The sequence below is a fragment of the Epinephelus lanceolatus genome, chromosome 12 (genome assembly GCF_041903045.1).
Source record: "Epinephelus lanceolatus isolate andai-2023 chromosome 12, ASM4190304v1, whole genome shotgun sequence".
NCBI classification, from domain to species: domain Eukaryota; kingdom Metazoa; phylum Chordata; class Actinopteri; order Perciformes; family Serranidae; genus Epinephelus; species Epinephelus lanceolatus.
In genome coordinates this window covers 34,408,707-34,431,127 of record NC_135745.1, presented here as the reverse complement: position 1 = coordinate 34,431,127, position 22,421 = coordinate 34,408,707, and the positions used below count along the sequence as shown (strand labels likewise).

Genomic DNA, 22,421 nt, shown 5'->3' with positions numbered 1-22,421 from the left:
ACCATAAAAGTGGTGCTAAGTAGTAAATGGCAGTAAATTCTCCAGAAGGTGGCGGTAGTAAACCTATAGACCGACTTGGTAAACGAAGAAGAAGAAAAGTCCGCCTGCAATCCAGTCGAAGAAGAAGAAAGAAGGCGGACTGTATGACTGCAGACAGAGCAGGGACATATTTCTCAAACTAGCTAGCTGAACTGAAAAATCCTAAATGGATCTAACGGAACAGGTAAACGGCATGTTTCTGTTCAGCCCAGTATATGCCGACAGGGAAAATTGGGTGTCGTAAAGTCCTAGCTAGCTGAGGAAGCTTAATTTAGCTACATCTAGATGTTACATGAGTGAACTGACGCTAAAAGCAGTGCTACGTTAGCTAGCTTTGGTTGGTTGACTTAGCTAGTTAGCAAGCAACAGCGAACCGGTGTCTGTTATTCTTATCCGTCGTGAACAGTTATGTAATGTTGTGTAACTTACTCAAACGCGTACCTTCCAAAGATAATAACAGTGTCCATTCATGTCTGGTAGCATGTGTCAGCTAGCTAGCTAGCTAGCCGTTAGCTAGCTTTGACTGCAACTTACCAGAACATTCTAGCAACGTAATGTCAACATAACTAACGTTAGCCAAATGTGGACGCTCATTTTACCATGACAGAGAGATGAAAGTGGGGAGATCCACTGAGGCTAACGTTAAGCTAATGTTTGATTACAATTTCAAACGGTGAGAGAAGGGCCCAGTCCATCTGTATAAGTTAGTTAGCATCTCATGAATACCATCTACCTTAGCATCCCTCATGTGCATCGATAGGGTCAATGGTCCTCTTCCAGTAGACTAATTTCACAAGGCAAAAAAGTTACTTACATTAACTCAGATAGTTGCTACTGTGAATGGCGCCTAACGTTTTTAGTTACAGGGTGATTTGCATTAGATAAAACTATGGGCAAAAATAGAAACAGAGGAGTCCTCTCAGTCAGCTGGTTCTGAGGCTCATCTCCTCTAACAGTACAAGACATCTGGACAACCCTCACACAGTCCAGCCCAACCAAATTATTGCTAAAGAAAAAGAAAACTACATCAACTATTATAGACAGTACACAATGGCAAATTATCTGTCCTAACTACAGACTCAGCGATCACAGCCTGGCCATGGAGTCTGGCAGACCTGGCCCCCTAGAGAAGACAGGCTGTCCACAGAGACAGGTAGAGACAGAGCAGCATTGCCTGCTATGATGCAGCACATATGAAGAAATCAGAATAATATTCTTTACAAATATTACATGTAAACTCCAAGATTTTGATTCACTCTCTGACCAGACTCAAATGCAACATCTACTTGGAGAAAATAGTGTCAGCGCCATAGATGCAGCAAGATATGTCAGTCACAGCCTAAGAGACAGCCAACACAACAATATATAGTTCACCTCCTCACAGCTCACACTCTGCCTTTTTATTTACTCCTTCACTTAATTAGTTTCTTAAAATTTATGTCCATGATTTTTTTGTATTAGTACACTGTTGTTAATTGTTTCTGAATTTACCATCTTAAATTGTAATTGTGCTTTGGCAACACATGAAATGTCATGCTAACCAAGCTTATTGAATTCAAAATAAATTGAAAGATTTTGTTAGCAGGGCTGGATCCATATAATTAATGTGTTGTAATGAACACTAACTAAATAATATAATAATGGTGTGCTAGATACATGAAATGTTTATCATTTTTAACTTGAGATAATTGAACTGTTTCAAGAAAACATGTAGTGTCAAACTGTGTGTAAGTGGTCTAAATTAATGTTCATATCTCAGCGGTCGAACTGTTTCTCCAATACAGATCAACCAGTTGGAGGCAGATTTGCAGGAGCTGGGGTCACTCTTGGAGAAGGCGGAGAGGAAAAGAGTGCAGGAGCTGCTCAAGCAGGAGCAGAACAAGGTGGAGAAGGAGCTTGCAGTCAAGCGGCAACAGAAGGAGAAACAAGCCAAGAGAGATGCAGACCCATCTGCTGCCTCCAAAGCAGCGTACACAGTCAAGATCACCAACTATGGTACGTTGCCATTATTTAGTAAGACTGTCACTTATTTGTGAGAAATTACAACAGTTAAGATGTGTGCAAGAGCTGAACAGCATTTGAAAATTGTTCATGTTTCCTCTTCTGTGCAGCTTGGGACCAGTCCGAGAAATTCGTCAAAATTTACCTTACACTGAAGGATGTGCACAAAATTCCATCAGAAAACGTGGAGGTCAACTTTACAGAAAAGTATGATGATAATCAACACATATATATACATACAATGATCTATACACAGTGTAAACTAGTCATCATATGGCACTAACCATACAGTTGGTTGTATTTGTTCATCCTCTCTTTTGCAGGTCATTTTCTGTGCTCATAAAGGATCTCAATGAGAAGAACCATCAGATGTCAATTCTGAACATGTTGTATCCGATTGATGAAAAGGAAAGCTACAAAAAGGTAAATAAAGCACATTTGTCAGTTAAAGGAATAGACTGTGGTTTTTGATACAAAGTGGCACAAGTTTCTGTCTTGTCAGTTAAAAATTGAAAGCAGGAAATGGGCCTACATAATAAACATATTTAAGCCATATCACTACATCTTAAAGGACCAGTGTGTAGGATTTGGGGTGATCTGTTGGCAACAATGGAATGTAACATTCATAATTATGTTTTCAATTGTATACTACCATCTGAAACAAAGAGTTGTGTTTTCGTTAGCGTTGAACAAGCCCTTTGTATCTTCATAGGGAGTAGGTCTACTTCCACAGAGCCTGTCATATTGTGGCACCATGTTTCTACAGTAGCCCCAAACAGGCAAACTAAGTGGCTCGAGAGAGGGCCTTTTTTGTTTATATGTTGATCTGAAGGTCACTGTAGGTTCTCATAAGCCCCATTTCCACCAAGCAGTCCGGGTCAGTTTGGTATGCATTTTTTCAGTTTCCACTGTGAAAAACTGTGTATGGTACCAATGAAACCGTTCTGTACCGTACCCATTTTTGGTCCCCGCTCTGTTGGGGTACCTAGCACACAGATCTGGTACTAAAAAGTGGAGCTGTGAACACTGCAGTCGGTTGATTAGTCAGTAGAGAGAACTCTGACCATTCCATTAGTTTTTCTTGTCTCTCTTGGATGACATACACTTTTAGTAATGAGTGATCTGCAAGCGCTAAAAATATGTATTAATTGCAGATGTGTCACACGAGATGAGGAAAAACAGTGAGTGCTGGATGGAGCAGTGAGTGACAACAACCCCGGCCACATTTAAGAATACTGTTTGGGGTGGCAATGCTAAACAGACCTATGGCTATGGTTTACTTTTGGTTCCAAAGCTACAATACCAAAAGGGTTTGGTGGACATGGGGCTATACATGCTTGGAGAGTGAGAGGTGAGGGAAGGGAGGAGTATTCAATTGGCTGTAGTCTGCGACCTCGCTGCTAGATGCCACTAAATCCTACACGTTGGTCCGTTAAATCAGCTAATGATGCTTAATTGTTACGTTACATTGTGTTATTTTTGGAACCTTTTGTTAAAAGCTCATTAGCACACACTAGAACCTGTTGTGTTGCTGTTAATCTGGGTCAGAAATGTGCAAAGGTGTACAGCTGAGTGACATTAAGCAGTTGGACAACTCCAAAACAAACTTGCAGAGATAATCCTTAATTTACCACATTGATTTATCAAGTACTTATGGCTAACTACAATTGCTTAATGTTTCTGAAGTCCAGTTCAGCCCTAAGATTTATTGAGATGAGTTGAAACTTGCAATGTGCTTGGCTGCAACGTTCTGAAACCTGCCAGTTTACCAATGCAACAGGATGGTGTATCGTCTGTATAGCAGCAACACTCTGTACTTCCTTTCTAACTTGATGCTTTCCAGGTGCAAGAAATAAGTGAAAGATCACTTTGTGGGTGTGACATGCTCTCATACAGCGCACTGCAGCAGCAGCAGCAGCGACCCTCTGTCAGACACAGACGCACTGTGAGAACGGAGACCGCATATGTGTCGACAGTTGCGGGAATGTAAATGAGACGGAGTGGGGTTACCATAAGCCGGTTCAAGTCGAGCTGACATGGGCCGGTTCATACTGATGCAACTTTTCTCTGCGACTTACTAAATACGGTTTCATCTCATCACAAATCGTGGGTCTGAACTGGGCTTTACATATCCAGCAGCAACAAAGAAACACGGGCATCAAGTAGGCCTAGTCCGTTGTCACGCCAGCTGCTGAATTCAGGCTCAGTGTTGACTCGCATTTTACCTTTTGTTCAGTCTGCGTACTCCTGGAGGAAAATAGAGCGGCAGTCTTGTTGGCTTTTTGAAAACCCTGTCATTAATCTTCCCATCTTTCCTCCCTTCAACAGATAAAGACAGACATGGTCCTGGTCATGTGCAAGAAGAAGTCAACAAAGAAATGGGAGTGCCTAACAACGCTGGAAAAGCAGTCTAAAGATAAAGAGTAGGTTCAAAGAAATAAGGAATGTTGATTTCAGTTCAAGTAATTTGCACAAAGCAGGGATTTTGAGTGACATAAGGCCAGCGCAGCGCTTTAAAGAATTCATTATTTTAAGGTATTGTGCAACATTTAATGAAGCTTTTACTTAGTGCCACTACCGATACTTATGTGTGGTCAGTAACTAAGGATACAAGTGGTGTTTAATGACCATTTCCAGTGCCATACAGGTCTGGCCCATTACCCCAGAGACATTGCAGTGCAGTACCATATCTGTAAGCAAGGTGCCGCTGTCTATAATGCAGCCTGGGTGAATGTCACAAGATGAGACTGAGAATCGTAGGTATTCTGTTAAACACATACTAACTGTTATCCAATTGTTCACTGACAGTAAACCCAGCGTGGATGAGAACGCAGACCCCAGCGATGGCCTGATGAGCATGCTGAAGAAGATTTACTCAGAGGGAGATGACGAGATGAAGAGAACCATCAACAAAGCCTGGTCAGAGTCCCAAGAGAAGAAGATTCGAGGAGAGGACATGATGGACTTCTGAACTGCACTCGCTGCGTGTCCACAGCAGGACCAAGTGAGAGCTGCCAGGGATGCACCTGACATGACTTGAATATTAAATATCATAGGGTGAAACTCCAATAGAAATCATATTTACACAAAATCTATCAAAGTCAGTGTACAGCTCATCAAAAAAAGTTTTGGGATTAATGTCTGAGCCCTGGAAGGCCTCATTTTGGCCCTGCTTTGAAAATCAAGCTAACGCTGTCCTGATAGTCACGGGACACAATGCAGAAACCTCTCAATGAAAATACCTGTAAAACATAAAGGCAGTGTCCAGCAGATGGCGACCTTACACAGCAGTCAGATTTAAAGGGGTAAATGACCACAATGCAGTTGTTTTTCTTGATTAGTGTTAATAATTCATTGTTACAATTGGACCAGGGCACTTTAAACATGAGAAATGTTCTGTAAAGTCACATCTTAATATTGTTTCTGCAGGATAAGATGTTTCCAAGTGTACATTTGCCAAAATCACACTCATATTCCTTTAAACAAAGACAACCAGAGGACATTTTGTACGTCTTCATATCAGCCTTTTATTTATCATTCCATAAGTAGCTCAAATAACCGCTGCAGCGCCGTTACAGCTCATGCATCTGTCCGATGTAATAGATACATTACTGCATAAGTCTGTGTTTGACATGTAATGTATTTGACCCATTCCTGTTGCATAGCGTAATGCCCTAAAACATTCTTTCTAATTCCTGAATGTGACTTTCATTGTCATAGCTTTGACAGTTTCCCACTATAATTCCTATTTACAGTAGCACTGTTCAAATCGCCTGTTTCCTTTCAGCATTTGTGAATATCTAAAACTGTATGTTTTATTATGATTATTTGATTTCGGGCTTTTGTCATTCATGTATTGTTGCCTGCCCTCAGGGTGTTCATGAAGGTCTTATGAATATAAATCTTGATTTGAGTCTGCTCTGCCTCTGTCTGTCTTCTAACAACTTGCTAGACTTATCTTGCCCCACTATGCATGCTGTCATCATATAGTGTCTTGAAGTTACATTATTGTGTAGTCATGATTTAGATATGCCCTCACAGAAAAGTTGGTATTTTAGTGACTTATGTAAACTTGATCTTAACGCCTTTGTTTAAAAGGATTCTGCACAGTAAGATGAGCAATGGTTCCCAACTGGTCCAGATTTCTCCTTAGTCATTAGAGGTCCCACACTTTAATACATTCAGCATCATACTTGTGTTCGGCCATGTCATTTAGCGAGCTTTCTGTCTGTGTCAAGTAGCTCTCTCTTTGTCACTCACTCTACAGCTGGAGATGGCACTTTAGAATAAAAGCTCTGTGCTGGAAATGTACTGTACTTGAAATTAAAGTGTGTATTTTAACAAACTTGACATGTTTGAGTCACTTGCGGTCCATCCAGAATGGGCCCATGACCCACTTTTGGACCAGTTGGGAACCACTGACTAAGAATATTGTTTAAGATGCAGTACTGCTTTTAATAGTTTATAAGCTGCCACAGCACAGTAAAGCTGCAATGTCTAATTGTTTAGAGCGAGTATCTCCATCTTTGTATCTGTCCAACCCACTAATTTATCTGTGCCTGTACTTGTAACAGGTGGAGTTCATGTCAGAAGTGGGTAGAGTTTAAATTGAAAGTGGGTTGGGCCTGATCACAAGTTGTTCTTTTAAGCCTGAAATTTATCTGGATTAATCAGAAGTTGTGATATGTATTACCCATGACAAAAGCATTCACAGAACACAGCATTGAAATCCACCACAGCAGAGTCTGACAATGTTTCTGTCCGTTGAGCTTCAGATCATTTTTTTATCACAAGAGTAGTAGATTAAACACCCAAATCAGGATATTCCTTTATCACAAGTACAGATAATGACACATTTTACTTGTATGATACTCATAAGTGGCACATTAGCTGTACCAGATACAAGTTTCATCAGAGTTTTCGGCTAAACTCTATTAATTGCCAACCAATTTGATAACTGATTAATCGGTCTGAGTAATTTCTGTAAGAAAAAAAGGTTAAAATTCTCTGACTCCAGCTTCTTAAACGTCAATATTTTCTGGTTTCTTTACTCCTCTGTGACAATAAAGTGAACATCTTTGGATTGTGCATAAATCAAGACATTTGGTGACATTTTCAGACAATTAATTGAGAAAATAATCGACAGTAAAAGTAAGTGTTAGTTGCAGCCTTACAACACAGCTTGGACCAGTTAATAAAGGGAATTTAAAAGCATTTATATAACCCAAGTTTTGCACAGCATGAGCTTTAAGCTGCACCTTTTGTCCACCAGGTGGCAGCTGTGATGAGGAGTTCACATCAGTCTCTTTGGGGATTTCACACAGACTGGGAAAATCTGACCAAAGACTTTTTGAAAACTGTAGCTGTAGTTTTATTTTGTAGGATTCTGAAGACTGGCAGAAATACAAACTAATTAATCTACCTGTAAATTGCGAAACTGACGATAAGACTCACTGCAATATTTTAACCATTTGTAGGTCCTATAATTTATGAGTTATGGAATTATTTTGCTTCTACAGGTGGGGATCACATTATATGACCTGTTGTAACATTTCCATGGTAGGATGGCTGCATGACTGTTTAGAATATGTTGTGCCATTTCTACATTGTTAAATTAACATATTAATTATTGTGTACACATCCTAAAGATGCATGAGTCAGTGTGGCACAATTCATTTATGTAGCAGAATTAAAATATTTCACGACAATAAAATTAAAAGCAAGAAAATGATTCACATTTTTAAACATAATGACCCTTAAATAACAAAAATCCAAACAGTTAAGAGCCCAGGTTCATTATTTACGGTAAAAACTGGCATTATAATAAATCTATTCCCCCCATCAGTTCCAGGTACCCATTAACTAAATTCTAGATTAAAGGTGACCAACATTGGAAACCCCCTGTGCTCTGCTTGGGTTACATCGTGTCATTGGCCTCACAGCAGCTCTGTGACATGAGCTCCATCAACGTGAGCGCAACCGATTGGTTTTTCATGAGCTGTTTTCATTCATATTTTTCCTCCATCCCAGATATACTGTTTTTTTTTTTTTTTTTTTGATTGAGATTTTGTCTGAGCAAATCGTCTGGACTTTCTCCACCAGTGCGCCACCTCCCCACGCCCCCTGCTCCGTGACGTCGCCGCTCGCCTATATAGGCTCAGAGCTCCGTGCCCGGATACGCCAGATGGATATAGTTGGACGCGGCGGACGCATCATTACGCACAAGACGAACCACTGAGAAAACAAGGGAAAAGGATATATATACATATATACACGAACTGATCGTTTGCATCACTGCGTTTAATGGATACCGGTTGTTTCACCGCGGCGCAGCGTATTTCGTGCCACGCCATGAATGCGGATTTATTTAAGCCCGCTCCGGAGCGTGGACCCCAACAGTCCTCTGCCCCGGTGAAAACCAGCAGGAATAAACCCGAACAAACCAAACCAGAGCTGGCCCAGGTGGTGACAGACTCCAAAACGGGAAGATCCTACAGTAAAGGGAAGCTTTTGGGAAAGGTACGGAGGTTTTTTAATATTACATGTGCTTGTCTCGCGTCACCACAGGGATGTTTCTGAGCGTCTATCTGAGGCGATGTTAAATTGAAATGAAGCTGTCTGTGATTAAAATGCATTATTAGACGTTTCCCAGGTGTGACACTAATGCGGGAATAAGGGAATGACCTCGTGGTGGTGGATGTGGCCAATCTCCCCCTGCTGTGCGCGTCATTGCTGAATGAATCAGGCGCAAGGTGTGCCCAGCTCCTGTGCGCACACATGATTGGCAGCACCTTAGAAAAGCCGATGAATTATTATCCGCAAGAGTCCTCGCGTTTTAACGACATCTCAGACAGCTGTTAACCCATTAATGTCTGTCTGATTATGCCATGACTCATCTCCTTACAACACCGCATGTAATGATTTTTGTCACCCTGTGTGTGATGTGTGATGGAGCGACTGTATCAACATGTTGCTCGTCATCGATACGACGCGTCGGGCAGCCAGCCAAGTCTCCTTTTTTTTTTCTTCCGCTGCCTGCCGCAGAGCTGGAAACGTCTCCGTCAATTTCACAGTTAATGAATGCAGCAGCTCCGTCTGCCTCAACCCTCGTGTCCTCGAGCCTATTGCACCCCGAGATCTGCATAAATAAACAGCAGTAAACATGATATTAGGAGGTGATTGTCGGGTTTTAGAGGCAAAGCAGAGCAAACAAAGCAACAAAAGATGCTTGGTAGTTGATTATCTTGAGTATAAAATGATGCATCTGATTGGATTTAATCCTGGTTTGCTTATTTCCTCTCGTTCTGTCCTCACTAGTATTTCAGAATTCGCTAAATCATTCATTTTGATTGCTGTGCAGCTATTGATCCCCACATCAAAGACTTGCCATTGAAGCAGATAATTTATGGCCATTGCAGGTTTTCAACCTGCTGCTATCTTAACTGATCACCCTGTTTGTCTCCCCTAAGGGTGGCTTTGCTCGATGCTACGAGATGACAGACCTCTCCACCAACAAAATGTATGCCGTGAAGGTGATTCCACAGAGCAGGGTGTCCAAACCACACCAAAGGGACAAGGTACATGATGGAGCTTGTTTATGTCTTGCAGACAGGCCCGTGCACAACCTGAATTCACTGTCTGAGCTGTGTTTGGATTGAAATGTGCACACAAACTGACAGATTGTCATATTTGAACAGATCACGAATGAGATCGAGCTCCACAAAACCCTGTCGCACAAGCATGTGGTGAAATTCTCTCATCATTTCGAAGACCAAGAAAACATCTACATATTCCTCGAGCTCTGCAGTAGGAAGGTGAGACTTCAGAAATCTCTAGAACAGTCTGCACAGCTTGCCATTGACACAACACAGACTACACACATTGTATTTATATATAAGTTAAAGCATATACAGCTAACAGAGTAATCATTATTGATGAAGAGTCTCAGGCACCCACATGAATTACAACAACATCTAACGTCCATGCCACTGCGGCTGTGTGTGTGATGTACGTGCAGCAGTGTTGTACAGTTCCACTGATGGATGCGAGGCTGACAGCTCACTCATTGCTCTGTCTCCGTAGTCCCTGGCACACATTTGGAAGGCGAGGCACACGCTCACAGAGCCTGAAGTCCGATATTACCTCAAACAGATCATATCCGGCCTCAAGTACCTCCACAGCAAAGGGATCCTGCACCGAGATCTCAAACTAGGTATGTGAGCAATGTGACTGAAACGTGGCGTACGCGCACAACAAGCATGCCAGGAATCTGCTGTGACTTTGGGCAGGCATTGGCTATCTGCGGAATGCTGACAGGACAAATGTTTTTGTCTCTTTCAGGCAACTTCTTTGTCAACGAGAACATGGAGCTGCGGCTGGGAGACTTCGGCCTCGCTGCTAAGCTGGAGACAGTCGAGCAGAGGAAAAAGTATGAATTTTAACTGCTTTTCTTTTAATGGAGGTAGCCACCAACACCCAGTTTGAAGAAAGACATATATTTGAAAATTAAAATAGTTTTTTGAAAGCAATTTATACCATTATTTAATTGTTAAAAATGTCAAAAACATACACAGTGCTGCGACTATACATAAACATAACATCAAAGAACCTGAGCATTACAGTCTTAGCCATTTTCTAGGCTTTCATAATGCACACTGACCTAAAGCCATTACGTCAGTTACTAAGCACCTTCCTCCTCCCACTACTTTCCCCCCAGGAAGTACCTAACTAAACCGGTTTCCAAGTGGCAGTTGAATGTAGCGCTTAGAGCCGAGTTTCAATACCAGTTTGACACCTTCCTGTGGAATACCAGAAGAATGAGTGCAGCAGGAAAAAATAATGCAGCCACCACTTCCTTGTGTGTACAGTGCTTCTGCAGAACAGAAAGTAATTCGAAAATCTCATCTGTGCTTGTTTTCTCAGAACAATCTGTGGGACTCCAAACTACTTGGCCCCTGAAGTGCTCAACAGACAGGGCCACGGCACTGAGTCTGACGTCTGGTCACTCGGATGTGTCATGTGAGTTATTTGCTTTGTTCAGTCATGTGTAAAATAACTTGTGTGTTTTGCAAGAACAGGTTTTGTTTTTTATCTCTGCTTCATCTCAGTGTGATGACAGTGAACCCAACCACTATCTGAATCATTATTTTTGAATCTTGAGATGACGAACTGTTGCCTTGCTTGATCCCATGCAGGTACACGCTGATGTGTGGCAACCCTCCTTTTGAGACTCTTGATCTAAAGGAGACCTACAAGTGTATAAAGGAAGTTCGGTACACCTTGCCATCCTCGCTTTCCCCTGCCGCACAGAAACTCATCTCAGGCATCCTGCAGAAAAACCCCAGCGACAGACTCGCACTGGATCAAATCCTCAACCACGAATTCTTCACCAAAGTATGTTAGTCATGCAAATTTCCATTAGCTAAGCTCACAATGCTTTGTTTTGTTTTTTGTTTTTTTTGGGGAGTGGGGACAATGGTGCTTGGAACTACAACAGGATATAGCATATCAGCGCTTGGCGTATCCTCACCATGTCGTGCCTCCTACATCCTCCTCACCCTCTCTGCCTTTTATTCCTCCTCTAGGGTTTCACCCCTGATAAGCTTCCACCCAGCAGCTGTGTGATGGTGCCAGAGCTCCACCCCCCTAGCCCTGCCAAGAAATTCTTCACTAAGATGGCAAAGAGCTTCTTTGGCAAGAAGAAGGCGAAAGGTAAGCAGCAGCAGCACAGCAGTAAAGTGACTAACACAATAGAAGAGTAGGTCATCCGTTAGTTACATATTTGTCCCTTCCTGAATGTAATCATGTGCACCTGTCATCTTGTTAATCTGGTTTGACTCAGGAGGACTGATGTTTAAAAAACATGTTTAAAGCTGAAGAAAAGGATTGAGCTCAGTTTCAGGTTTCTGTCAAGCATTTTCTGACGAAGTGTTTAATGGCTACACATATTTGTTGTGACTACAATGCGAGAAAAATTTGTTTTTTGCAGTGGAGAAGATTCCATGTGAGGAAAAAGATGACAAAGACATTTCCAAGCTGGTGTCTGGCATCGTTAAATGTTCCATCAGCAGGCAGATCAGCTGCAAGACAGTGGGACCCAATGAGGTGCGTATTTCAACTGTTTTTGTGCCCTATTTCTACGAGGGGGAAAAAATGTTGGCCTTGTTTACTTAAAACAAAAATAGAGCAGGCACAGGTACTAATATGGTAATCACGTCCCACAAGGAGCACGGGAGTACATATTTTCATGGCATCTGTTATGTCTGATAACTGCCTGGCATCTATTGTTTGAAGGAGGCGTAACACCATGTTCACTGAAACTGTAAAAGTATCTTTTTTAAACGGCACTGCAATTGAAATTGGGTGAATAAATGTCTTTAATTATGAGCGAGCGTTTTCCCTCAGAAAAAGACCAGCTTTGACGACCAGCTTAGACTGAATATGGGGCAGCCATGTTATGTGAACAATGAATTATTATGCTTTTAATTATACAGATATTTAAAAGAAATTTTCTTTCAAGGATTAAAAGTTTGTTTTTTTGGCTCTTTAGCTTTGTTTCATTGACATCACAGTGTGTTATATTCTGTATTGTCCCGGGTGTCCTTCAGGTTGTCGACAGAAAATTAAAATTCAGAGGGAAATTATTGTTAGAAATAGAAGTGCATTTGATTTATTGAAGCCATTTTTTCCCCCTTGCATCCGAGAAAGCTGTTAATGCATCCATCCCTCCGCTTTTCCCTTGACGACATTAATTTAATCCTGCTACCAACTATCTGTGGATGCATTCATTTAAAAAAGACTCAGACCCAGAGCCGAGACTAAATGCCACAACAGCAGGAAGCTCAGTTGGCCAATCCCCAATCAGACTGGTCTAGTTGCTATTTATAGAGTCCAATAGGAACTACATTGTTTGCTCTTTGGTGTGAATGTTTCTGTCAGCTTGATAATGAGCCTGTGCCGAGAAACCAGGTTGTAGTCAGGAAGCACACGCTGCGGCACAAAGCAGTCATCTTTGTTTCCGTATATGTGCAGAAAAACATGACCTGTGAACAAACAGATCACCACCAGATAATTTCTAAAACACCCATTGTTATGAATGACATTAGAACCACATGTCACACTTGGCTAATGCTTGCAAAGCACACGAGGAAACTGTGGTACTAAAAGTAGTTTCATAGTGCAGTGGCAGTACGATTAACACATTTAAAAGCAGTGAAGCAACAACACTTAAAGTTGCAGCAGAATATAGACAATGGCAACATATTTTTAAGACCGACAAGCACTAAGCGAGCGTGCATGTATTAATGGAACACCTCCACTGAATGTGGTCTGTGGTCACCTTTTTTGACCTTTTTTCTGTCTTGCTCTTACTTTCACTTTTAGTTGTTTTCTTGTCACAAATCTTAAATAAAACCTTTTGTTGCTGCTCAGGTGCCCTCTCCCGTCAATCAGCTTGTCAGCTCCGTGCCTCTGGAACCGACTCCTGCTGAAGAGGAATCCAGGAAGTCAATCTCTCGCTCCTTCAAGGGCACCACGGCCAGCAGCAGCGAACGTAAGCCCCAATAGTTTTTTTGAGAGCATAGATATTGCATTGCACTTGAATTCTTTTCTCATTCTGATCCATATCTAACATATATAATTCTTGTTTTCTCTCCAGCATGCGAGGACATTCTCCTGACCCCCGCAGCTGTGTCTGAAGTGGCCGTCAAAGTTCTCAACAGCTGCCTGGCGACCATGCCTGCAGGTAGGAGAGCACTTTTGGCCTGGAGCATAATATGTGGCAAGTCAGAATGACGTGTGCGACCTCAAGACGGTCAATAGAAATGCTGAGTTGCATTTTTAAATCTTTGCATCTGCATCTGGGCCACAGAGCACTGAAACATCAAGCCAAAAAAATAATGCGGCTTCCTCCAACATGAACCTTCTCTGACTTTATGTTGTATTAAATCACAAATGATGCAGAATCACTTAAGTTTAATCAAGCAGATCTTTTCCGTGCCTCAGCCATTTCTTCGCATCCTCTGAATATCTGCTTACTCATGTAGCCTAAAGCACCTTTAAGCTTATAGCTTTTTCTTTTTTTTTTTTTTTTATTAGGAAAATGCTGACTTAAAGACTTTGGAAATATAAAAATTGTGTCCCCCATTTACGCTGGACTAGGAATATTAATATGCTGTGAAATTGTTCCATGGTCCTCAACATTTCTATCTCTTATCTCTGCAGCCACTAGGAACCCACCCTGTTTGTCCAGGCCCCAGTCCTTCCTGTGGGTGACTAAATGGGTCGACTACTCAAACAAATACGGTTTTGGCTACCAGCTGTCGAACCAAAGCATCGGAGTGCTCTTCAATGACGGAACACGCCTCAGCCTTTGTGATCAACGCAAGTACGTACATGAAGAGCTGCAGTATTTACTCAAGGTGTAACTGAATTGGGCTGATATGTGTTCCAGCTGTACTTATCAAGTTCCAGCGGCTCATTTCCGACGATGCGAAGGAAAATGATCCTCAAAATCATTATGAGGATCATTTTTTGTTAATCACATTGGCAGAAATGGGCTTCCTTAAAGAGTAACACTTTAATTTATGGTTGTTTCCTTTTTCTTTCTTACTAAACAGGACAGTCCACTACTGCTTGCCCAACAACAAACACTTCACCTTCCCTGCCAACGCTCTACCTGAGCAGCTTCGCAGTCAGAAACAAATTGTAGAGCTCATGGCCAACTACATGGAGCAGAACCTTATGGAGGTATGTGCAAAGAGCTTAGCTTTTAGCTGCTTATTGAATTGTTTGTATGCACGAAGAAGAAAAGCCCTTTTAAATAACTTTAATACAACATGCTGTGAACTTAACTATGTTTTTCTGTCCTCTTCAGGGTGGAGATCTACATTGTGAAGATCAAGTATCGGGTTGTCCTCCTCTGCTGCTCCAGTGGGTGAAGACCGACCATGCTCTTGTCATGCTCTTCAACAATGGCACTCTACAGGTTCGAAAAAAGCTCCGATAATACCTTTTTATAAAACAAGTAGTGTAAAAGTTATAGGAAAAAAATGTACCCACATCTCTTTATCTTACATTCATGCTCTGTATTTAATCCCTTCCAGGTTAACTTCTACGCAGACCACACCAAGATCATCCTGTGCAAGTCATCTGATGACTCCTACCTGCTCACTTACATCAGCCGGGAGCGCGTCTCATACACTTACCTCCTCAGCATGCTGAATGAGATGGGCTGCACCTCCGAACTGAGGCACCGACTGCGATACGTGGTCCAGCTGCTCCAACACCACGCTGATGCCTGAGAACACAGCTCTGTGCCTCCCAGGCTGCCTGATTGGGCAGATGCCTTAGAGGCGACCTGACTGGTTACCACCTCTTCTTAGGCAGCCTGACTGGTTGATATAATTTCTCAAGGCAGCGCCGGGACAAGCAGACGGGATGGAAGGGCTGCTCTGTGGAGCTGGGCAAATATTCTTGTCTGAACTGGTGCTTAGGCAGCTGATTATCTGATTGATTGACCTTGATGAACATCAAGCAGTCAGGAAGTTGCCCGATGCAGCATCTGCCTCAAGGGTTTGTGCCTGTCCAGCTTATGCCTCAAAGGTATCCACCTGGAAGGTATTGATACCTGAAATAAGAGACTCCTACCTGGCCTGAAATGATGGATCCCTCACAGGCAGATGCCTAAATGAACACCCACACTCCCACTTACCTTCCCTCACTCACTCAGAACCACTGCTTCTTGGCTGGATCTTTTCAAAGCCACCAACCAACCCTGCAGCTTTTCAGCTTCCTCTGATAGCCGATACCCCAGGCATGGTTTCTCAAAGGTATCTAAACACTAAAATTGTCTTTTTCGCTTGCAACGGAACAAGGATAATCTTGCAGCTGGAATTCTTTTTAGGCTCCGTTCTCCAAAAAGTATTTTAGCAGCAAGGTCATCCATGTCGTTGACTTGCACTGGAACCGTGATCTTGCAGCAGAGATGCTTTGGGAAGAACTGTGGTTTGATTAGAGAGAGAGAGAGAGAGAGAGAGAGAGAGAGACCCTCACACCCTCGGTTGGTTTCTGGCCTCTGTGAACTATGGTGCACACAATTGTTGTTTTTTTTTTTTTTCTCGTTTTTAAAATAAGAAAAAAAATTGAGCCAGCTCTAGGATCACACTACGATCTTGACCTCACATGCACAAATAACATTCCTGGCCTTATTTGATGATGGTGATGCTAAGGTGTGAAGAAAGTTCTTCTGAGCCGACATCACTTTTGTCTTTTTTTTTGTTATCGTTAGAAACAAATTTCACTGATGTGGTACACAACATACTAAAGGGGCTATGGGAGCAACACGATTTTGCACTCTGTTTTTTTTTATTTTTTCCTTGATTTGGAAATTCATCTGGAGAACGAAAACCTTTTTACTACCACTTGTTATATTTTATTTGTTTTTAACTAGATACCAAAAGGCATTTTCTTTGTTGGTTTTTAAAATGATTGTTTTAAATTCACAATACCATAGGTGAATATGTGTGTGTGTGCCACACATGTGCTGGTAAACAAAACTGTTGGTTGAAAAATGAGGGCGGGGAGGGGTGATAAAAGTGCCTTTCTGAGGGATGACTGTATAGTGCAATAACAACCCTTTGTGAATGTCAAGCTGGATACAAACAAGATTCGAGAGATGGGTTTTACAGGTGGGATTTACTTTTGTACTTTGAGCAAAGTGTAAAAGTAAGTCTGATAGCACTACACTCTCACTACCTGGTATAAGCTTTTAGAACAACTGGTAACATAAGTATATATCCCAGTAATATCTACTATGGAAAAAAGAAAACATTGTACTCTGTTGTACTGTACTGTAATCCTTATCGGTTTACATTGCTTTCTCAACCCAGAGTTGTATCCTAAAAACTGTGACCTGGAATGCAAGTATTACGTACATGTGTTTTCAAAAAACCCAACATTGTGAAAGCCATCTGCCAATTCAGAAGAGTCTTTATTTTTTGGCACATAATGTCTCGTTTATTTATTTTTATTTATACATGTTTTTTTATTTATTGTTGTGTAAATGTTCCGGTCTTGAGACACAAGTAGATGTTCAATTCCGATCACCTTTTGTATGTAACATATTGGGGGGGGGGGGGGGGGACACAAAATAAAGTTTATTGAAAAGTTTATTTATTCTGTGCTTATTGTTGAAGACTGAAGATGAGGAATTCATTGATTCTGAAAATTGGCAACCAGCTCCCACCAGATTGATGTTTGCAGCATGCACAACAAATACTGTAACATGCTCCCTCTTGGTATATTTGGAGCACTATTTCTCTCCTTTAAAACAAACTCAGATCTACTGAAAGATATATATATTTTTTAACATCTTGGATAAAATAAGTGATCAGTGACATAAGTGTGTCAGGATAAAAACCACATGGTTAAATATTAAATGCGCTCTTCATACTATTTGGTCAATTGTTTATTTATATATTGAATACCGAAAAAGCACATGGATTTGTCAGTGGAATATTACCTCACAATGGCTTACACCAGTAAATGGTAAATAGACTGAACTTGTATAGCACCTTTCTAGTCTTCCGAGCATTCGAAGTGCTTTTACACTACGTCACATTCACACATTCACACTCGTGTGGCTGAGGTTACCGTACATGGCGCCCACCTGCTACTCAGTGAGCGTTCACATACACTCACACAGGAACAGCCACCAGGAGCAATTTGGCGTTCGGTATCTTGCCCGAGGATACTTTGACATGCGGACTAGAAGAGCAGGCTCTTGAACCAGCCAATCTTCTGTGGACGACCCACACTACCTCCAAGCCACAGCCAGTGACCAGTAACCAGTGTTACTAAACTTATGGCCCGTGGACCAAATCTAGCCTACAATAGGGTACTGGGTAGCTTGCAAACCATCTTCTAATTCAGAATAAAACTAAAGTGATTTGGACTGGGAACTGTTTTTCACTCTGAATATTTTTACATCCTAGAAATGCCTCTGCACACACCTGATCTGTGCAGGGCTGCTGATTTGCCTCTTGGCAAAGATGAGTGAGGACAGCAAATGTCAAAAGGTTTAAACCAGCAATTCATTTATTATCCATGCTGAGGAATATTATTTATGTTTGTTTATTACCTGGCTCTCGGCCTCCTGCAATTTTGCAAGAGCAGCTGCTGGTCACAGTAAGTTCAGTATCCCTGGCTTACACTCTTGCTAGACAGGACTGTCCTCTCAGCCCATTACTCTTTGTGAGTGTGTTTGAGCCTCTGGCAGTGACCATAAAGCTCTGCAGCCTTGTTTAAAAATTTAGAGATGGACACTATGCAGATGACATCTTTTTTTTGTAGATAGCTGGCATGATCTGCTCGTGGTTTTCAAAATCATACGGATTAAAACAAAGATTCTCACTCTTATGGACATCTTGGCAAGTAGTTTAACCCTTGAGGCAACTAGAAGTAACTTGAATTTTGTGTTGACTTTGGTGGCCCCTGTGGACAAACATGGTAGTGTTTCCATGAACACCACCACCACCTGTTGTAAATATCTTGATTTTGCTACAGCATGCATTTGTTTTGGAAGCAGGTGAAAGAAAGATGCAGCTTTTAATATTATTATTCTTTTTTAAACACAGCTGTTTGCAGGATGGGTAGCACGGTGGTGTAGTGGTTAGCACTGTCGCCCCACAGCAAGAGGATTCCTGGTTCAAACCTGGGTGTGGGAGCCCTTCTGTGCGGAGTTTGCATGTTCTTCCCATGTCAGCGTACTCCGGCTTCCTCACAGTCCGAAGACATGCAGACTGGGGAAAGGTGTTAGTGACTCTAAATTGTCCATAGGTGTGAATGGTTGTCTGTCTCTACATGTCAGCCCTGTGATAGTCTGGCGACCTGACCTGCGACCCAGAGTGAACCCTGCCTCTGGCCCAGTGTCAGCTGGGATAGGTTCCAGCCCCCCTGCGACCCTGAAGAGGATAAGCGGTTAGAAAATGGATGGATGGATGTTTGCAGGATGCATAGCTATGAATTAATGTATCTATTTGTGGCTATGTAAGATTAATAAGTGATACAATGGTGGCTTTATTTTGGCCACTGACTTAATTTCGTATATTGATGTTAGACCATGTCTATCAATCTATTTTAAAATACATATTCAAACCTGTGGAGAAGGAAGAGTGGCAATTCAAATCCTGCCATTCTCATCATCTGTTGAATGATCGAGGTTGACTTGTGTTTTTGTCCGTGCTCTAGTCAGTTCCTTTCTTTTTCTCTTTGCTGATTCTGCCCCAGCATCAGCTTTAACCACAAAATATAACATCTTACAGAAAGTTCTCTGATGAAAAATCTCCTCCTGCTTCCTTTAAGTGGCTAACATCATTGTGAAACTTTGCCTGGGAAAATATAAACATAGGCTCTACTGGTTTGCATGTCACAGAAAGTTTCCTCTGATTTCACGATGAATTGGGCCTAGTGAAAGGCATTAGGAATATATATGATGGTGGTGGGTCATATCATGGCATCAGTATTAAATTGAGACTGTTTCATAAGGAGTTAAAAACTTCCTGTAGCTGCTTTAACTACAATGAAAGATCTGCTCAACATTAGCAGGAAGCCAAGGACAAAAATCTGTGCAGTGACTGTGCCAACTCACAAAGACAGCCTTGGTATGCCTAATAAAGTCCAGTAATTGGGCCACAGTTGTTCAGTCTGGGGCTGACTGGCATGACTCTGAGTAAGGTTTCAGTGTGGTCTCCTGGGCCTGTTTCTCCTCTTCTTGTAAAGCCAAAAAGCCAGAAACATTTACATGGTGTATCACGATACTGCAGTGGGCATTGCTAGCCCCCCGCAGTTTAGGGAACACTGGCAAGACACCATTGTCAGAATACTGTTTGCTGTAATGGATTATAGTGTGATTTTTATATGGCAAAGTCAAAAATGAAAGAATTAAAATATATGCACACCCCAGTTTTGTGTCAGGTATATTGGGAAGAGCACATATACGTTACATTTTATATAATAAAGGTGTATTGTCAAACTGTTATAGCTGTAAAAATCTGGTTTGGCATTGAATGACAAGCATAACACTACACCACACTGCACTATTGTGCTCTACACAGATCCTCAGCTCTTCTTGGTGGCGCCTATCTTCAAGGATTAAGCCATTTCCTTGTCTGAAAATGTGAAAAAGAAAACAAAAACCCCCAAACATCATGTTTCATGTGACACAAGTGAGTCTTAAACCAGCTCTGCTGCTTGACTGTTCTTTACAAAGAGGAGCCTCTGAACATGACCTTTTTCTTGTTGCCCTGAAGCCCTCAGCAGCAGCATCACCCCCAAGTGAGTTCCTCATCAAAGCCTCTTCATTAACTAAACAGTGTGTACGCACTCTGAAGCATGTGAATTCCTCCTCACAGCTTTGATAAAGACATGAAAAAAGAAGAACTCTAAATAGCCTGTGCAACACAGTACAGTAGCTCATTGCAGTGCCAGTGCAGCCCAGCGTGACTCCATTTAGTAACCAGTGCTACAGCAACTCGACATGTCAAAAGCTTTCTTATTATTCTCACTAATATTTTATTCTTCAATATGGAAATATGTGGCTATTTCTGCCTTAATTTAGGTCGGAAGCTGGCACACAAGGTCACATTATTTTGAATGGTTTAACCGATGAAAACGCAAGATTGTAGGTTTTAGAGTAGAGATTTGAGAAACAGGTGACATGATGGTGCAGTGGTTAGCATTGTTGCCTCACAGCAAGAGGGTTCTTGGATCAAACCAAGGGTGGGGGGTTTGAATACCAGGGTGGGGGAGCGACGTCATCCACCAATCCGAAGATCCGTGGTTTGATCCCCGGCTCCTCCAGTCTGCATGTCGTTGAGCAAGATACTGAACCTGATACTGCTCCTGATGGCTGTTCCATTGGTGTGTGAGTGTGTTTTATGGTAGTCTCGGCCACCTGTGTATGTGTGTGTGAATGGGTGAATGTGATTCGTAGTGTAAAAAGCGCTTTGAGTGGTTGGATGACTAGAAAGGCACTATACAAATGCAGGTCTGTTCCCTTCTGTGTCAGCATGGGCTTTTTCTGGGTACTTAGGCTTCCTCCCATGGTCCAAAGACATAGGTGTGAATGTGAGTGTGAATGGTTGTCTGCGTGTTAACCCTTCAATATTCTGGTGACCTGAAAAGGGTGTACCCTGCCTCTCACCCAATGTCTGCTGGGATCGGCTCTAGTTCCCCAGCGACTGCTAACAGGATAAGCGTTTGCAAAAAATGAATGTATTATCAGTTGTTTAACAAATCATGGAAGCAGATTATTATTCCAAAAATATAAGGGACTGTTCACCCCAAATCTTGCCTTTAGTGCTATTTATCAGTCTAGATTGTTGCAGTGTTGGAGATATCAGCCATAGAGATGTCTGCCTTCTCTTGATTATAATGGAACTAGATGGCACTCTCCTTGTGGTGCTCAAAGTACACAAAAAAAATGCATTTGCAAAACTCAATAGTAATATCTCTTTCCAGAAATCATGACCCAGTTATGCAAGCTAATCCACAGACCTTGTTGTGAGCAGTTTCATGTGTCATCTAGTTCCATTATAATCAAGAGAAGGCAGACATCTCTTCAGTTGATATCTCCAACACTCTGCAACTCACACCAAAAAAGAATAGATTGGTAAATAAATTTCTGATTTGTCTTAATCTGCTCACAGTATCAGCTGCACCCAGTGTTCAGATAAGTCTCGCATCACTGTTTTAAACTTGTCAAGCTGGTTTTATTATCTGTGAAAGAAAGGGACACATTTTTGTCTGTTATCTTCTCGTAATAGTTTCCATTATACCTTGAAAAGGCAGTTGCAGTTTTTTTTTATTGCAAGCTATAACTGATTTGTATCACTGTGTTTATTAGCAGGCAGAAATCTGGGGGAGTGAGGGTTGAAATATGAGAAAACAAGCACATAACATATGGAATACCGATATATGAATATGGACACAAACACACAAACGCATTAACAAAACTGACTTATACACACATATAGTATAAATGGACAATAATAAAACAAACAACACATATAGCCCGGCAGATGTAATGATGCAGCAGTGTTCTCTTCAACCATGAGCACAGTCAGAGAGGCCGTGAGAGCCAATGCAGGCTTGTTAGAGGCTTGTTTTGTGCTGTGTGAGTGTGTTTGTATGTATACAAAATAAAATGGCCTCCAGAAGGACAGGACTCACTTGGCAGCTATTCTATGAAACCCCACAGAGACACAGAGAGGGTGTAAGTGAAATGCGGTCAAACTTCTCTCCTGATTGCTCGCTGGAAACTGAAGCAGCAGCAGCAGCCAGAGATCACAAGGCTCCTTTGCTCTGTAACTGAGGCCAAAATG

General features: G+C 41.8%; 2 protein-coding genes across 2 annotated transcripts; both read left to right on the top strand.

Annotated features, from left to right (window-relative positions):
• Window positions 1–84: 84 nt before the first annotated feature.
• On the top strand, window positions 85–5,958 carry cacybp (calcyclin binding protein). The gene is made up of 6 exons (XM_033649789.2): window positions 85–223; window positions 1,824–2,034; window positions 2,151–2,247; window positions 2,364–2,463; window positions 4,369–4,463; window positions 4,849–5,958. Exons 1-6 carry the CDS (start codon window positions 206–208, stop codon window positions 5,009–5,011), a joined length of 684 nt encoding a protein of 227 aa, XP_033505680.1. The 5' UTR covers window positions 85–205; the 3' UTR covers window positions 5,012–5,958.
• Window positions 5,959–8,219: 2,261 nt separating this feature from the next.
• plk3 (polo-like kinase 3 (Drosophila)) lies at window positions 8,220–16,867 on the top strand. The gene is made up of 15 exons (XM_033651155.2): window positions 8,220–8,559; window positions 9,510–9,617; window positions 9,738–9,854; window positions 10,123–10,252; window positions 10,381–10,468; window positions 10,963–11,058; window positions 11,235–11,433; window positions 11,625–11,751; window positions 12,029–12,144; window positions 13,471–13,591; window positions 13,697–13,783; window positions 14,263–14,425; window positions 14,658–14,787; window positions 14,915–15,025; window positions 15,144–16,867. The coding sequence occupies exons 1-15, from the start codon at window positions 8,344–8,346 to the stop codon at window positions 15,339–15,341; spliced, it is 2,007 nt and encodes a 668-aa protein (XP_033507046.1). The 5' UTR covers window positions 8,220–8,343; the 3' UTR covers window positions 15,342–16,867.
• Window positions 16,868–22,421: the final 5,554 nt, after the last annotated feature.

What these genes read in the sequence shown, in the direction of transcription:
- cacybp (XM_033649789.2), top strand. An exon ending in AGTCAAGATCACCAACTATG is followed by an intron (nt 2,035 to 2,150) that starts GTACGTTGCCAT and finishes TCTTCTGTGCAG; the next exon opens with CTTGGGACCAGTCCGAGAAA. An exon ending in AAGCAGTCTAAAGATAAAGA is followed by an intron (nt 4,464 to 4,848) that starts GTAGGTTCAAAG and finishes GTTCACTGACAG; the next exon opens with TAAACCCAGCGTGGATGAGA.
- plk3 (XM_033651155.2), top strand. Translation starts at nt 8,344, where the DNA reads ATGGATACCGGTTGTTTCACCGCGGCGCAGCGTATTTCGTGCCACGCC. An exon ending in TCGAGCTCTGCAGTAGGAAG is followed by an intron (nt 9,855 to 10,122) that starts GTGAGACTTCAG and finishes CTGTCTCCGTAG; the next exon opens with TCCCTGGCACACATTTGGAA. An exon ending in TGGCAAGAAGAAGGCGAAAG is followed by an intron (nt 11,752 to 12,028) that starts GTAAGCAGCAGC and finishes TGTTTTTTGCAG; the next exon opens with TGGAGAAGATTCCATGTGAG.